General features: G+C 50.7%; 1 protein-coding gene across 27 annotated transcripts in view; it reads right to left on the bottom strand.

Annotated features, from left to right (window-relative positions):
* NRXN2 (neurexin 2) overlaps positions 1–16,764 on the bottom strand; it is a 345,065-nt gene that overhangs the window by 46,686 nt on the left and 281,615 nt on the right. For all 27 annotated transcript variants that reach the window (XM_081892963.1, XM_081892967.1, XM_081892964.1 and 24 more), the window contains one exon: positions 5,507–5,678. In XM_081892963.1, the coding sequence (XP_081749089.1) occupies positions 5,507–5,678 (172 nt within the window). The remainder of the gene's footprint in view (positions 1–5,506; positions 5,679–16,764) is intronic.

The raw sequence follows: 16,764 nt of genomic DNA, 5'->3' as shown, positions 1-16,764 counted from the left end.
AGTTTCTGAATTTAAAGTAATTGGCTCTCCCTACCCTGGGTTACTACATTGCACCAGGCTCCTGCTGGTAGATCTTTTGGTTCTATTTAAAAAGGAAATTAGATCCCAGAAGACTGACGTCTGCTTTCCTCTGCTCTAACGCCAGATGTGTGAAGACTGGTTGTAGTTACTCAAAAGGTAAATGCACTCTGCAGGTACTCAGAGGCTGACATAAAAACCAGCGTTCAGGATTGAGCCCCGCGGGTCACTCTTCTACAGCTGTCGAGTGGGGCTGAATTTCACAGAAACGTTAAACCGCAGATCAGAAATTCAGATTTCTAACTAGCGTGCAGCACCTTCTGCATGAAAAGGGAGCTCAGAATCAACAGGAATATTTGGTGCCATCGCTTGATTTTGGAGCTCCTGAGTGCCACAGGATTTTCCTCCCAACGCTTTTAAGCGAATTGCCTCAGTGGTATTTTGTCAAGAGGGATTATTAGCTTCGTTTAAAAAGAGTCTCAAAATACCACCTGGATTTTGATAACAGTAATATTTATTTTAATTGGTTAATTAACCAATCAATCGTTTAAGGGCAAGGCAGTTAATCGACTGAGAGCCTTAAAAGCCATCCCCGGCATTGGATGAGCTGTCTGTCATTAGGAGAGCGCAGGCGAAGTGGGTTTCTTTTATGTACAAGGAAGGAAGGAAAAAGCCAAACCGCTGAAGAGGAGAGAGGCAGCCAGGAGGAACAGGCAAAGAAAAAGGAGATATTGCTGCCACCTCCAGCAAATGTGGGGCAATAAAATAAAGAAAAAAATGGCATACATATGTGCCCTCGCCCTGGGGACTTCTGGAATGTGGCTAGCAGGTTCTGCCCTCCACTTAATCCTCCCTCTGTTTGGTTATGAACTCATGGGCCTCAGTTTCTATCATCTGTAAAATGGGGACAATATTTGAGGACAACAGCTTTATATATATATTTATATGTATCTGAGTTCCTTTTTGAGGGGTAAGCAGGAATGAATGTAGCTATCCCTTGTCCTCTCCACACTGTCTGGTCTCCTTTTGGAGGTTGCCCTGGAGTTTTCAAAGGTCCTGAAAAACCTGGGGAGCCTCTGTGAGTGGAGGTGGGCCCCTCATTCCAGACAGCTGCCCCTTAACTCATGGGCCCAAGCGTCCTTGCTCCCTTTTCCTGGATCAAGAAGCACCTGCAGAAGGTTAGGTGTACTTTTCCTAATGAAGATGAGAAGGCCAACTCCCAGGTGGATGGGTGTATTTTGTTTTTAGGAGACTCTCACAAGAAACAGAAGGTTGAAACCTGATTCATGGAGAGTACCCTGCTTCATCTTTTGAAATCAAGGTTAATTTAAATAATGGTTTATACGTTACATACACACACCTGGATCAAAACAGACAGAAAGAAAACCTGCAGCTTTTAAAAATGAATTTTCCCACCTGACCCTTTGCTTATTTTCCAAGAAAAGGATTTATCAGAGACATGGAAATGCCCACTGAATATGTTGTTTACAGCAAATAGGGCATCCATGACAGACTTAGTACTTTTTTCTCCCTCAGAAGGCTGAACCTCATTCACTGGTTTGATTATTACTTCGTTTTTCACAAAACTGCAAAAGATTCCCCCAAGGAAACCTCAGAGATTGATCCTGATTGTGTCCCTGAGTGGGGATTCTGTAACTCAACTGCTGGTTATTAAAGCCTGGGCTTCCTTTTCCAGTTTCTGCATCCCAAGACATGGGCCCAGATCCTCCCTCCTCCTATTGCACCCTACATCCAAACAGAAATTCAAAGGTTTGGGAGCCTCTCTTTTTAGATAATCCAAAAGACCCCACAGCAAACACTCCGTATGTAAAGCGCTATTAATTTTTTTAAACAGGTACATTATCTTCAGCTGAGGTTCTTTACTGTTTTAAAAACAGGTTGCCTTTTCAACACTCTTCATTCTGAAGCCATCAAGAAACTAGAATGGTAAAGCATTAGGGACATGGGGGAAAAGTGCCAAAAGGAGAGCTGGACTTCTATATTTAATTGGGGGAGGGAGAGTCATACAGCCCACCCACTCCAGAGCCCATGGATGCCTAGCAGCAGCCACTCCTGCTTTTCTTCCAGACAATGGCGGCAAAAGAGACCTGTGCCCGCTGCTTGGCACCCTCCAAGGTAACACAAGGCATGCCTGTGGAGAGCAAGTCCTGGGGAGAGAGAGAACAGGGCTTCTCCCCATTTGCAGCATCCCTTCATGCCTCTGAAGGCAGAGGGAGGGACCCTTCCTTCTCCATAAAGGGCTTCCAAGATGGGGTTTGGGTTGTCTCTCTGGCTGGGTCAGAGTGAGCGGCAGAGAGAGCTGTCAGGCTCCTTGTTGCGTTGGGTTTCTTAATGGCCTAGAGAGCCAGGTTGTCAGTCAGCGTGTCCACTGGCGCAGGCGGATGAAGGTGTGCTTCTTGGGAGGGCTGGCACCTTTCACTTCGGTCTCACCAAGTCTGCAGACTAACCAAAGTGGCCCATGGAGGCTGCAATCCTCTGGCAGAACAAAGAATTCCACCAGGCTCAAAGTTCTGAAAGTTTCACCACCTCTCTTACTACTTCTGAGGGCTGACTTGCATGACGCCTTCTCATGCCCGCAGGTTCGGATTCCTGAACGACGATATAAATGTTTTGCAAAGCAAGAACCTCATGTGTCCTTTCCTCTTCAGAAAAAGCCGGTCTTCTGGGCTTGATTCAAAAACGCAGGATGGCCACTTTGAAATGCACCCTTGCAGAATGTATACGACAGTGCATGAGAGCAGCTCCCAGGTTTTCACAGCGGAACAGCGAAGTCAGTCCAGTGGCATTGCGTGGCCTCCCGGCTGAGTTAGCACCGGGCGAAAGGTGACCTCCATGCCGGAGAGTGTGGCCCTGAGCACCCAAGGGTGGGAAGCCAAAGCAGCTTAATAAGGGGTATTGCAGGAAGTGGCCCCAGATGGAAAGGAGGCCCCTAAAAAGCAGTGAGGGATGATGATCTGCCGAAAGCCCAACTGCAGCTTGTCTCGGGGTGCCTGTGGAGCCTGAGAAAGGCGTGGGTGCCAGCAACATCTGAGCTGCAGAGCTCCCTGCAATGGGTGCCAAAGCACAGGTGTGGGGACAGTGGAAATACCCACAAAGTGTGTGCCTTGCTGCTTTCTCAAGACCTGTAACAGCTTCATGGCTACTTGTGCAGCGGGCAGAGGATTCACAGCACAGTGGGGAGGAAGGGCCGGGGCTCAGTGGTCGAGGATCTGTTTTCCATGCAAAAGATCCCGGGTTCAGTCCCCAGCGGGATCTCCAGATGTGGTTGGGAAAGCTTTCCCACCTGAAACCCGAGATTCTGCTGCCAGACGGTGCTAGATGGACCCTTGGCCAGACTCAGTAGAACATAGCTTCTACCTCCGTAAGGCTGGTGTGCAGTTTGGTGCATGCCTGAGCTGTGGCGGCAGCTCCTGGCTAGCAGAGGCTGCGCTCCACTCTCTGCAGCAGCGCTGGGCATCAAAGAGACTGCACAATCAGGCCAGCGGGACGACAGGCTGGGGAGAGGCACTTTGTCGAGGGGGGGCAATGGAGGGGAGCTGGATCAAAGTGGCTGGCAAATCCCAGGCGGGCAGGAGCTCTCCCTGCCTTGCCTGCCTGCGGCACTAATGACCTTGATTAGGTTTCGCCCTCCCCTCACTCCCCCCGCCCCGCTGTTCTATGGTTCCTGCTGGCTCCTGGCGGGAAGGGAGAAGCCGCCGCGCTTGTGTGTGATTCAGCCACCAAACGATGGGAGGAAATGGATCCTGAACGAAGGCCCTTCCAGGCTGGTTGCACTGCCAGGCACAAATGCAGCCATGAAAACCCCAGCTCCCCCTGGTCTCCCAGGCCCCCACCCCACACTTTGAGACACCCCCACCCTGGCTCAATGGAGGTCGGAACCCGCCTGCATCTCTGCTCATGCTCCAAGATCCAGTCTGCTCATGCTGCCCCTCCCAGCCTCGGAGGCAGAGCACTGGGCTGCTGTGGCTGTGACAGGCAAGAAAGGAGGCTCATCATGGGAAGGTGGGGGTCTGCTGGGGCTCCCCTCTCTGCCCCTCACGCTCTCCCCTCTAGTCTTCACCATGTTGCTGCCCTCCCTCTGTTACTGACTCCCCCCTCTGTTTTCCGGTGTCCTCTTTCATTTCCTGGCATCTACATTGTGTGCAAAGGACCCGGACCTTTTCTGCAATTGCCAACCTTTTCAAAGAATAAAGGAGATTAGAATGAGATACGCTCAAAGCACTTCTCTCTTGCTGAAAAGGGCTGTAAAAATTATTTGATAGCAGAAAAATGCCAGCGGCTAACAGAATGTCAAGGGCCCAGGGGGGCGGGTATAAGGATGGGTTTTTTGAAAAAACAAATAAGGGGGAAAATTATAGACTTAGGATTCAGCTTCAAATCCTAGTCCAACTAGGATTTGACATCGCTCTCTCACCCAACCCCCCGCCTCAGTTTTCCACCTGCAAAAATACGAATGAGCGGCCCACCTCCCAGGCTTCAGAACAAAGGAGACAGCACAAATGAAAGAAAATGGCTGCTGTACTGACAGCCAGACAGGGCAGCTGGGCTGGGGCCTAGACTGCTACAAACAGTGAAAGAGAAGATGGAGGAAGAAGCGCTAGGGGACTTCCACCCTGGCTCTTCGCTGAAACCCCTTCTTGATTTTCTCAAGCTCTCTCTCCACCCCTCTTCAGTTGTGCCCAGAGGAAGCTGGCTGACTGCCTATGTGGCAGACTGGCAAGGACAGCTGGACCCTGGCAGAAAACTGGGCATCACCAGCCTTTTCTTCCACATGTGGAGAAAGGGCTCCAGAGCTCAACTGATGTTTAGATTTTTCTGCTTGCCTTTTGAAAATAAGCAAACTTGCGACAAATACCCCTATCTATCCCCTCCTGGCACACACCTCTTCACTCCTGCAGGGACCCACCCGTTTTCCTGGCTACGTTTCCTCACGACCCCCGTTAATGGCTACCCCCACTTGTCCTGAGAGGATCTAGGGCTCGCTGGTCCAGGGGAAAGAGTTTTACTTAAGGTGTGAGGGGCCCTGGGTTCAAATTCTGAACAAGTCCTGGGCAAAGGAAAGCTCAGTGGCAGGGAACCCCCTCTGAAGACAAAAGTCCCACTGCGGCAGCATATCCAATTAAACAGAGCAAGCAACAAGTAATGTAAGGGAGAGTGCTCTGCTTCAGCTCCTGGGGAGACACTGCTGGACCAGATGAACAGACAGCCTGACCTGGCAGGAGCTTCGTAAGAACCCCAGCCCTGACATTCTTTTCTTCTTGGTCTTCCTGGTCCCGGGTAAATGCTAATGGAAATGGCCAAAGACTTTGCTGACCAGGAGCTGGCAAAAAGGATCCCGCCCATCCGCCCCAAATCCGCCCACCTCACTGCTTGGTGGAAATGCTCAGAGGGCCAGGGTGGTTCCGACCTCCATGGTGTGGGGGAGACAGGATGAGGGGCACGGCAGGCATTGCCTCCCAGTCCCTACCTGCGGGGTATCGCTCATTGATAGGCCAATTGTCCACCTGCAGCGTTGCGTTGCCACCGCTCCGGGTGAAGCGCACCACGTGGTACTTGCCGTCGTTCACCATGGCATTGCTCTCCTCGATGGTGATGTCGTCCGTGCCAACGTTGAAAATGACCCCAACTGTTCCCTGGTCCTGTGAGGAGGCAACAGAGGGGAGAGAAGGACAACAGAGTCAGAGCAGGGGTTAGCTGGGAGGTCAGAGGGGCAAATTCCAGCAGAGGGTGGGGAGGAAGGAGCAGGGGTCAAGGCGACTTTGTTGCAGCCAGGCATCTATGGTGATGAGCACATCTCTGGCCCCCTGGCCTGGCTCCCACCATTTTTAAAAAGGTAAGACTCCCGAGACACATGAAGCCTGCAAAGTAAGAACTGTGCCTATAGCAGCTGACAGCCATACCTCCTGTGCCTTATCTCAGTTTTTCCCACAGTTAACAGGGCTGTGCCACTGACAGCAGCCAGACAAGCCCTGCTGAGAAAGAGAAACCCAACTCTTTTCACTCCTGTTGAGTTTGCAATGGACATGTTAATAATCAGTGTTACTAGGAAGGGGGAGCAGTGGCCTGTTCCCTGTGGCACAGGTCTTCCCATTTGGCCTGTTGGTGGTGGGAAATAGGAGGTCTGATCTGGTTTACCCAGTTGGAGTGTTTGAGGTTCGAAAAGGAACAAGTTAGAGCATTCTAAAATGCAATATTGGGTTGTGGGTGCTTTGCCAGCCCAGGAACCCAGTGGTGAACCATCTCTTGAGAGGAGCCTGCCTGCCACTTTAGTTATCTTTGGAGGGGTCCCCACCCAACTACAGTGAGGCAGGTGGTGTCTGGGAGAGAGACTTCTCGGTGGGGTTCCCAATTTGCAGAATGCTCTCCCCAGAGACATTTGCTGTCTCTTTTGCACAATGAAATACTGCTTTATTTCCACAAGATTGAATCTATAATGGAAATTGTTCAAGTTCTGATGTTTTATTATATTTTTTCACTAGTCTTCCTTAAAAATTTTATTTATTTATTTTTGTATTTGTGCCAAATAAAGAAGTTACAAAGATACACGCAACACAGGATGTATTTTTTAAAAGTTAAGAAATAAATTGTCAACTTGTGTAATTTATAAACAATTTAAAAAACACGAAATGATCCATGAAAAATAATAAACAGGAATGCTTTAGTGACCAAGCGGCCATCATTTGGCCCAAGGAAGGAGAAAAGCAGCAGAAGCGAAGTCACTGCATCACCAATGGGAAGAGGCTTTCATTTTATATTGGAGGAGACGCTGGCTGCTACCTCAGTCACTGGGAAGCCTGAGAGTGTGTTTTAGTGTATTAGCATGATATAAGTGGACTATAAGGGAATACAGTGTAGGAAAACATAGTATTCCCTGACCATTCTCTTCCTGTGGGATGCTTTTGTCTATCTGATCTCCCTTGCTTTTGTTTTGAAATTTATGCTGTAAGCCACCTTGGAAATATTTTTGCACGCTGAAGGGTAGGGTAGAACCCAATTAGAAACCAACCAACAAATCTTGACCTGGGTTTCTCCTAATCCTGCTTGGCAGCCAAGAGAGAGTAAGAAACCAGGCCTCAGGGCCAAGCGGATTTAGTCCTGTCCTTGCGCTCCTGACTACTACTTTTTAAAACCATAGAGCTCTTGTAGTGTGAGAGTGGGGAATGCTGGGCCAGGGGGGTCATGTGGCTGGGAGGGTTTTTAAAAAGCATTTGCCCTCCCCCACCAATCTGCCATGGCCACAATTGGAGACATCCCTCCAATACCTTCACCCCTATTGACTGCTATTCACAAGGGGAGGAAAAAGACTACTGGTGTCCCATGGTGACTAACTGGGGAGAGCAGGGTCCTGTTTTGCACAGGAGGTGCCAGACGCTGAACGTGGAACCTTCCGGATATGCTCTCCCAGAGAGCTGTGGCCTCTTCCCCAAGCAGAGAGGCGCCATCAGGAACCAAGAACACCCTTGGGCTGAGTGGCTTTTCTCCAGAGTCCTCCAGAGGGTGTTTCGCAGTGGCAGAAGCCTTTTCTGAGTCGCAGAGAGCCCCATCTGCTTCCTTCATGGGAAGTGGTCCATCTGGTAGGGCCAAATCCCCTCACTCCTTTGGCACCCACTCCACTCATTTCCTTCCTCTTTATGGAGCTGGGGGGGGCAGTGACTTCAACCCGGCTTTCTGCAGGGGTCGGCCAAGTTGTCTGTGGGTTACCACAGAGACCAGCTTTGGCACGCTGGCTCCCAAACACCCTACAACCAGCTGGCTGTCAGGTGCTTAGGACTAAGCAGGATGTGGCTGGCAAACAGGGCCACCTCTCCATGGGATGGTAGCAGCAGCGGAAAGACTGTCTTTCCCGCACGATCTTCCTGCTAGATTTCTGTTGTCCTGGCTTGGCTTGGAGGTCTGCTTCCGGATTTGGTGCAAAACGGGCCAATTCTTGCAGGCGATTCTAGACCAGGGGAGGGGATGGAAGATGGATGTTGCCCCAGAGGGTCCCGAGAAGGCTCACTCCACTGCCTCCCCCCTCCTCTGTGATGCTTTCAGGTATCCCTGCTTCAGCTTGGGGCCCCCACCTCTCGCCCTCCTTGCTCCACTCTCACCAGCTTGCTTGCTGCAGCTCTGAGTAATCAGAGCTCCCTTAATCCAGTTCCTGGTGCAGCCCGGATTGACAGCGCGCTGCCTAATCTCGTTTGCCTCATCAATAAGCTAACGATCAGGGCTGCTTAATTTCATTTGCAGCAGAGCGGTAATTAATCCACTTCTGCAGCCGCCTCTCTGGAAAGGAGCAGAAGAGCTGCAGGGCGAGAAGCAACCTGTGTAGGAGTTGGGCTGTGGAGTAGAAAGATTTTTGTGTGTGTGTGAGGCAGGGTAGGGTGGCAGAGGGCTGTGTGTGTGAGCTACACCTCTCCCTTTCCCACATTCACAGTTGCCAGACACAGCCTAACATGCCAGGGAGTCACAGGAATACAGGAAGCTGCCTTGAGCCAGACATTTGATCCCTCTAGATCAGTACTGCCTGCCCTGATGGACACTGGCTCTCCAGAGTTTCAGGCAGAGGACAATTACCACCCTACCTGCAGATGCCAACACGGATCAAGCCTGGGACCTTCTTCATGCAAAACAGAAACTCTACCACCGCATTCTCCAGTTTCAGGTACCAAAGGTGCCGTCCTTTGCCTGGCTACAGAGAAGTACAGCCCCATTGACTTTGATGGGCTTTGCTTCGGATTGCAGCCCAAATCCCTTCCCTATTATCTCAAGAGCACTTGTCCCCCACATGCCCCCGCCTCTCAGAGTCTAGTTTAATAACCTGGCAATGCGAGAGCCGAAGAAAGCACACACTTCGTATGCAAGACAAGCTCAGTGGCCTGTTCAGAGAAAAGCCATTCAGCGGAAACCTCGGAACTGGGGTCCACTTTGGTCCAGCTGTATGCATCCCTCCTGCCTATGCATAATATGCACGAGCTTCCTCTTTGGGAGCATTTTTTCATCAGTCCATAACTCATCGTGGGCTGTTCCTTCTGAGCAAGGGTGCTTATGTGGTTATAAAGAGCTCGAGATGAGTTATGGGCGCCCAGAGCACACACGGTCACAATTCAAGCTGGCTGTCACCCTAAGTAACAACTGGCTCCCAGTGGAGCAGCTGAGTACTGGCAGAGGTTCTTTCCCTTGGCCAGGCAGGGGAATTCACACCACCCATTTCCCCATCCCTGTCCCCACCTTAACTTGCGGCTGTCTACACCAGAAATTTTTAGATGTTTCCAGTTTCCTGCCACAGAGCCTAGATGGTGCTTCATGTCCAATCATTTCTACACAAAACCTATTTCCCAAAGTCAAGGCTCATATTCAGAATACAAACATTACAGTGACATAGAGCATGTGCAGACTGCCTTTCTTGCATCAATTAGTGAATATCAGCCAGCCTCCACACATGTGGCCTTGGGGAATCTGGCTTCCCAGGAACAGCTTCCAAACAGACCCCAGCACCTCACTCTTTTAACTAAAAGAAATATTGGCTGATTAATTCTTAGGAATGTTAATTAATGCTGCATTAATCAATTAAATAGGCACAAATCTCTATATGAATATTAATTCTGAAGATAAAGAGTGAATGCTTTGTTTCAAATTAAGTACACCCAACACATCACATGGGCACATCATTCCAAATCTAAGGGAAATGTTGTGGCTTTGTAAGAAGAGGCATCTTGGCTGTGGGAGACAACTGGGGGTGGGGGCAGGGGGGGGGAAGCCCTTTTCTAAGGTGTCACAAACCATCTGAATACGGTGTAGGTGTACACAGAGCAGCTGTATTAAAAACAATGTAAAACATTTCAAACCTGTTGCCCAATGAATCAGGGAAACCTTTTAAAACAAATCCGTCTAACCAATTCATCACCTAAGTATGGCAGCCCTGTTTTTATAGAAATTAGCAAGAAATATTCCTGATAGAATCTGGACTTTTCACTCTACATTCTGACAACACACTCCTACCTTCCTCCAAAAGCCAGCTCCTTGCACCTTGCATTGTGCCATGAACAGAGCCAGCCAATCCATGAGGCAGGTGAGGCTTCTGCTTCAGGCGGCAGAAGTGCTCCAGGCGGCACACCGATGGACGCCTTGCTGCCTCTGTCATCAGCAGAAAAGTGTTGCTGCCATCGACATTGATTTTGGGCAGTGTTGCAGCAGTTGTGGGGGTGAAATCATCCAAGATTGGCCTGATCTTACCCAAAATTGGCCCTGATGGCACTGCCGCTTCTCCGCTAGAGGCGGATGGGGCAAGGCTCAACAGCAGCAGTGGCAGGAGTCGCAGCAGCGGCAGGGCATTTGCTGCTCCTGGCCTTGGAGGGCCTCCCAAAAGGGATGTGCTGCTCTTTCCTGCCCCCCTAGGCTGCTCCTTTCCTCTCTTGCTCACAACCCAGGATATCTTAGCAGAACATCTGAAAGGATATTTTTATGGGGCCAGTTTTTCCAGTGCAGGAGTGTGCCATGTTTTTTAGTATCACAGAACAGAGTCCCACAGCCAGCTGGATAAAAGATGCTCTTCTATTATGGGCATCCTAACCTTCTAGCATCAGCACAGCACCTACCATTTACTGAAAATCCCAGAAATGCAGTGTATTTCTTTGCAGCTGGGAGGTGGGGAAAAGTGGAGGGGGGGGGGAGACACACACACACATTATTAAGGGCTTATTATGCTAAGCAGTGATTAATACCACGCGGTGGGAGCGGCTGGCTGGCTGTGTGTGCTCACGCTGCTTATTAGAGCCATGCATGTAATTATTGCATTAAGCCCAGATTATTAGAGCGCTGGGGCATGTGCGTTTTATTAATGCCCACCCTCAACCCCTGTAGTTCAAGGAGGGGAAGGCTGGTGAGCCCTACCTGGAGAGGTGAGCAATATGTAGCAGTCCTTATCACAGAGAGAGCCATGTGCTGGCACTGCTGACTCATCGGGATGGGGGCTCGACAACGTCTACCACCACCTTGGCTGCAGGGCTCCTGGGTGCCGGAAAACCCACAGGCAGCAAATGGCGTCTCAGGCCGTTAAAAATGGCCTGTGAGCCACTGGCAAGACACCCACTTTCATTTCAGATCAAAGCAAAGCTCCTAATCTGCATTTCCCGGCGATGTCATGTCACACAGGAGCATCCCACTGAACTGCAGAGGCTTCCCAATGCAAGCAGGAAATGTTGGGGTGGAAGGAGGAAATGAGACAGGATTGAGGTACTTCCAAGATGCTACACTGACTACTTAGACGAGCCGTTGTCTGAAGGCTGGGCGGTGTTGGGATGCAACAGTGCAGTTGAATCATTTTAGGCTCTGGCCTTAAAGGTGCCATATGCACACAACCCACACACTCCAGATGGTCACGTGTGTGTACTTCAGCCAAGTAAAAATGTGGTATATGCAAGCCCTGCTGTGTTGGAGAGCCTTCCTGCTCACTCTGATGAGTGGGGCACCTGGATGTCTGCCCCCAAAACTGAGCTGGTTCGCACAACTGCAGAGCTCTGTGATGATGAGACCAGACCAGGTTCTTGAAAGGTCCAAGTGCAGAATGCTTTCAGAAAAAAAATTGAGTAAGGAGCCCTTGCCTTGGGGCAGGAGGAGGGGTGCCCAGGGATGGCAGCAACAGCAGCTGCCTTCAAGGGTGGCCTTGGGTCACCAGCCACCACCTTCTGCTCTCTGCTGGGCAACGATTCCAGAGCAATCCATCTCCGCCAGGTCACAGCTGCTGAAGGGGCCAGGCCACTTGAGGTGACAAGTTGCTGCAGCACCTGGCACCTCCTAAAAAAAATAACCATCACCCAGCCCTCTGCCGACCCTTTGTTCAACGACAGACCCTTGCTGCCTTCCAGGGACATGAATTCCAGCAGCCAATTCCACCTCTGTCAGAAAGAAAGAAATATCTTCTGAGGCTGGGTCCTCAGTGCCACCCTACCTCACCTGTTCTGCTTGCCACCTTCCAGTGGCCACTGTCAGGGGTTGCAGAGGAGCACTCCCCTACAGAACCCCAGAGCCTCCTTGCTCTCCTCTTTTCAGTCTCTGCTTGCTTACTTGCCCCCCACTTCCAGACACACAAGCAGGGAAAGTGGAGGGGGAAGGAGAAGGAGCAGCAGCCCCCACAAGCCCCACACTCTCCCCTCTGGCCAACAGAGGTGGGCATCCCTGGAGCAGATGCTGTGAGGGTGGCCCTTGCAGTTTTCTGCTCCTGTATGGCTTTGTTTGGGGGGTGGGCTCACACACCCCACTGCAGATCAGGCAATTTTGGGGAGGGCGACAAAGAATCCAAGCAAACATGGCAAGTGACAGGAAGCAGGGGAGCTAGGTGGAACAATTTAGGCGTGACTGACTTCTCCCAGTTTCACAGACACACACTATGGGAAGTGGAAAGAGGAGAGACAAAGCGATGGCAGAAAGCAGTGTCTTAAGATGGGTGGCACGGCATGACATGGAAGGCTGAGACCAGAGGGGGAGAAAGAGAGACTGCCTCCACCCCCTGCTTGACTTGATGCCTTCACTGGCATGAGGTGGCTGCTGCCTTGTAGCTCTCGCTAAGCCCTGTCGAGGCCTGCTGGCACGCCGGAGTTACTTAAGGGAGAGATTTATGTCACTCACAGAGGCTGGAAATTAAAAGAGAAGGGGGGGGAGGGAGGAGGAGGAAGCGAAGGAGAAATGGATTTACGAGGCTAGAAGTAAGCCCAGACCCCAGGATACAGGGAGGCAGCCGCAGCAGCAGCACGCGGGCCTTGGCGGCTGGCTGGCACAATAACTCCTGTATGCGAGCGAGCGAGAGAGCAGCCACGGCTGGCTGGCCTGAGGGCCCCCACAGCCAAGCGCTTAATGGACCGTGCAAGGCCAGAGAGAGAGAGAGAGAGAGAGAGAGAGAGAGAGAGAGAGAGAGAGAGAAAGGCAGGCCTCTTGTCTGCTCCAAGATGGCTGCCAGGGCACCAAAATGGCTGCCGCCTCCAATGGCTTGCAAGTCCTGCCCTTTGCATCCCAGCACCCTGGAAAATGGTTTCAGGCTGCCCAACTTCCAAACCAGGCCCTGCAGCTGATGCTCTGAACGGGTTTTTTGAGGTGCATCGATCACCAGGTTTAGCTTCACTTGCGATATTTATCGAATCTCAAAAGCAGAGAAGCAGGTCTGCCTGCAGGTTTTTGTTTTTTTATCTCCTGGGGAAGGGACTAGGACTAGTCACTTGGGAACCCCAAACCCAACAGCAATAAGACTCTGAGCAATTAGCTTGTCTCAAGATGGCTGCCGTCTTCTGTGGGCAGCAGCAAGGCAACAAAATGGCCCCTTACTCGACAAGGTTTTCTTCCGCCCTCCTGTGTGACAATGAAAGGCCAGAGATGGTGAATGCTGTGACAGCCTTTCCTCAGCTAAGTGACTTGTGCCTGTACTGACACCCCAACAGTTGGAGTGCAAGGGTGGGGAGAATGGATGCTACCTCAGCACAGCGAGGGAACTTTATTTCCTGCCTGCCTTGCCTGTCCTGTGTCAGAAAACTTGTCAAGTCTAATGTCCTCACTTCCTAAGCAGAGAAATGGGAGTGACAGCCAGCAGGCCTCAACCTGTGTTAAACAGCCCAACAAAATAGCTGCAGTTTTGTTGAGGGCCAATTCATGCAACTCCTGCTTTTCTGACTCAAGACTACAAGCAATGTGATATCATGATGCCTCCCAGGGATAAGGAGGATTTTCAGCTTGGGGCTAGATTTCTAGCTCCAAGGCAACATTTGCATCCATAAATCTCCTCAGCCACAGAAAGGCCTCCAGCAGGGTTGGCAGCAGTTTCTTTAGGGTCATTTATGAGGAGAGAGAGGCATCCCTTCAGGCTTCCCAAAAGCATCCCCTGTCAGCCATACCCACAACACTCACAACGTGTTATTTTCACTGTGGAAAGGTGGGATATAAATACTTTTTGCTAAAACAGATGTTACAAAACCATCCCCAGTTTACATGTGGAAGAAGACAGACATCTTCCCTGCCTGTCAATGGCCAAGCTGGGAATCCAGTCGTGGATCTTCCAGATCTGTTTTTAGATTTTTACATACATTCTGTCATTTCCGAAGAAAGAGCAGTTAGCGTTTATGCCTACTTGAAAACCACAAGCGGCAGAAGTAGAACTCTGAACCTAGATTGTCTGGGACACATTTTAGTTCCTACATAGTAAGGAAAATGCACTCGGCACATGGTCTGATTCTCCCTCACTCAGATATAGCGTTCTAAGACTGAGCCTGGCAGACCACTAGCTACTCTCCGTCTTCAGTGTTAGATAACAGTCAGAATTAATGGTCATTAATTCTAATAATTCTCCCCTCCAATGAGAAAAGGCAGAACTTTTTAATGGCATTTCTTGGGTTTCCACTCTGTACAATCCTGTGAGGTGGGCTGCTATTACAGGGGCCAACCTAGACAAGATGTTAATTGTGTGAACGCAATTAGCTTGCACTTTTTTTTGTTAGTATGTAGAACCATAGAAAGGTGGGGAGGGAGTTTAACTCTTTCTCCCCCTGTCCCACAAAACCCCCTGGTCCACAGCTTTGATTTGCATTTCAAGGGAAAGCCTCATTAGTTCCAAACAGTGCCTTCCCTTGAAATGCAAATTGGCATTTCAGAGAGGGGATTTTCATCAGCCCATGGCAGGGAAGACAAGAGTTAAAAACCCCATGAGGCTGCTCAACCTTCCCCACCAGCTGATATTTACACAGGGGAAAAAAGTAGGTGTTAATTTTATTCACACAATTAATGTCATCACTTCCAAGCTGGCCCTGCAGCTGAGAGTGAGAACCCATAGGAAGAGAACCTGGCCCTCCCCACTCCCACCCAGTGGGAAGGGTGCAGGGGACGGCTTGAGGTACTCAGGTGAACAGCCCACATGCAGCTGCCAAACCTCTCCCCACGTGACTCTCTCTCATGCCCATTGCTTGGGGGTTGTCTACTGAAGCCCCACCACCGCTCAGAGTGACCAGGGCAGCAAACAACCATGAAACCTCAGTCACCCAGTTGACATTTATTGGCTTTTCTGTTTCACTCACAGCAACCCAAATGAAGTGGATGGTTATTTGTAGCTAACACAGGGATTGGGATGACACCTGCCCCACCCCAATGATAATGTGCTTGCTTCCAGGAGGTGCTAGTCCAGCCGCCAATACCAGGAGCTCCCCATTGCCCGCCCATATACACCAGGGACTTGAGAAGGGAAGATCTACCCACCAGAGCAAAAGACATCTAGTTAAAGAACAGAGAACCTCCCTTGCAAATTATAGGCTGTAGTTAATGACTGCAGGAGGCAAATGCCCTCTGCACATGCTTAGGCACAGCAGCTTCTCTTCTCCCACATTCCAGGCTTGCATCCTGGTGCTGAAAGTCAGCTCTGATGGGCAGGTGCCACAGGCTGCAGGGCACTGCAGTGTGTCCTGCATAAATCCAAGCAGACTGGTGGAGCATCAGGTGAAGCTCTTTGGCACAACAGAATTCACCCTAGGCTGGCAAAACAAAACATGCACACTGCAGCCAGGTGACCTTAAAAGGGAGAAAAGGCCGATTAAGCCCTTCTTCAAAAGGGAGATGCAACTGATTCCATGGGGTGGGACTCAGAACCTATTCACAATTGGACCAATGCAGTTGCATTGGAAGGAGTAAGTTTGCTGAAAAACTCTCACACACACATGCAAGCGTGCGCGTGCACGCACACACACACACGCACACACACACACACTCTGTTGGGATGTGGATGGCCACAAGAGGGGAGGTCTGCCATCCCGGGGTCTCAGCCTCTGCCAGCCTCTGCAGTCCGCTCTATCTCTCCTGACAACTCTGCCTGCCGCTCTTGGTTACCTGGCAACGGGGTGGGATCAATCTCATGGCGGAGCCCTTCCATCCACCTGTCAGCCTGCATCAACACCTCATCACTCACCCCAGGGCTGCTGAGGATGCTCTGGTAATAGAGATATATGCAACGGGCCATGGTGCGTCATGGGGCAGACCTGCCAGGGGAGAGAATGCACCAGAAAAGCACTCTAGCCCCCCCCCCCAATCCAGAGCTTTGCAGAGCACCTACAAAAACCTCTCTGGTCTCCAGGGGTGCTGCAATGCTTTGAACCAGGAGGGATAAGACCCCTGCACAGGGCCAGTTCTGGAGTGGTAGTGCGTTGCTACAATCATGTATTCAAGAGATCAAAAGGGAGGGAGGCATTTGCAGAGGCCGATGCAGAATGTGCTCCTCCAATGGAAATAGGTCACCCACAGAGCTTTCTCTGAGCTAGCTGGCCTCAGGCCTGCAACCCTGCCTGAATGCCAGGGGTAGTAGAGACAAGCCAAGGGTAAAACACAGGGACTAGCCCCAGGACTTATTTTTAAGCCGCTGCTGGATTTTGAATTGCGCAGTAAGAAACCAGAAAGCTGCAAAGCATGTTCAGAGTACATCTGTAGCTAGCAAATAGGGCTTACTTCTGAGTAGACACACATAAGATTGCACAGTGAAACAGCAACAGGCTTTCTATGGGTAGAAGGGCCTATGTCCAGCACAGTCCCTTGGCAGTCCTCAGTGACAGTCAGGATCACACGGTCAGTTGCAATCCTCAGGAGAGTCCTATGGCTGCAGCTGGATCAGTCCAGAGAAAGGCCCCCCAAGTCTAGCATTCATATCTCACGGTGGCCAACCATTATAGGAAGCCCCCAAGCGGGAAAGGAGCCCGCTTTCCACACTCAATCCTGTTCCCCAGCTGC

The sequence above is a fragment of the Podarcis melisellensis genome (assembly GCF_964234715.1).
Source record: "Podarcis melisellensis genome assembly, chromosome: 16".
NCBI classification, from domain to species: Eukaryota; Metazoa; Chordata; class Lepidosauria; order Squamata; family Lacertidae; genus Podarcis; species Podarcis melisellensis.
This window is presented reverse-complemented; position numbering and strand designations above follow the sequence as displayed.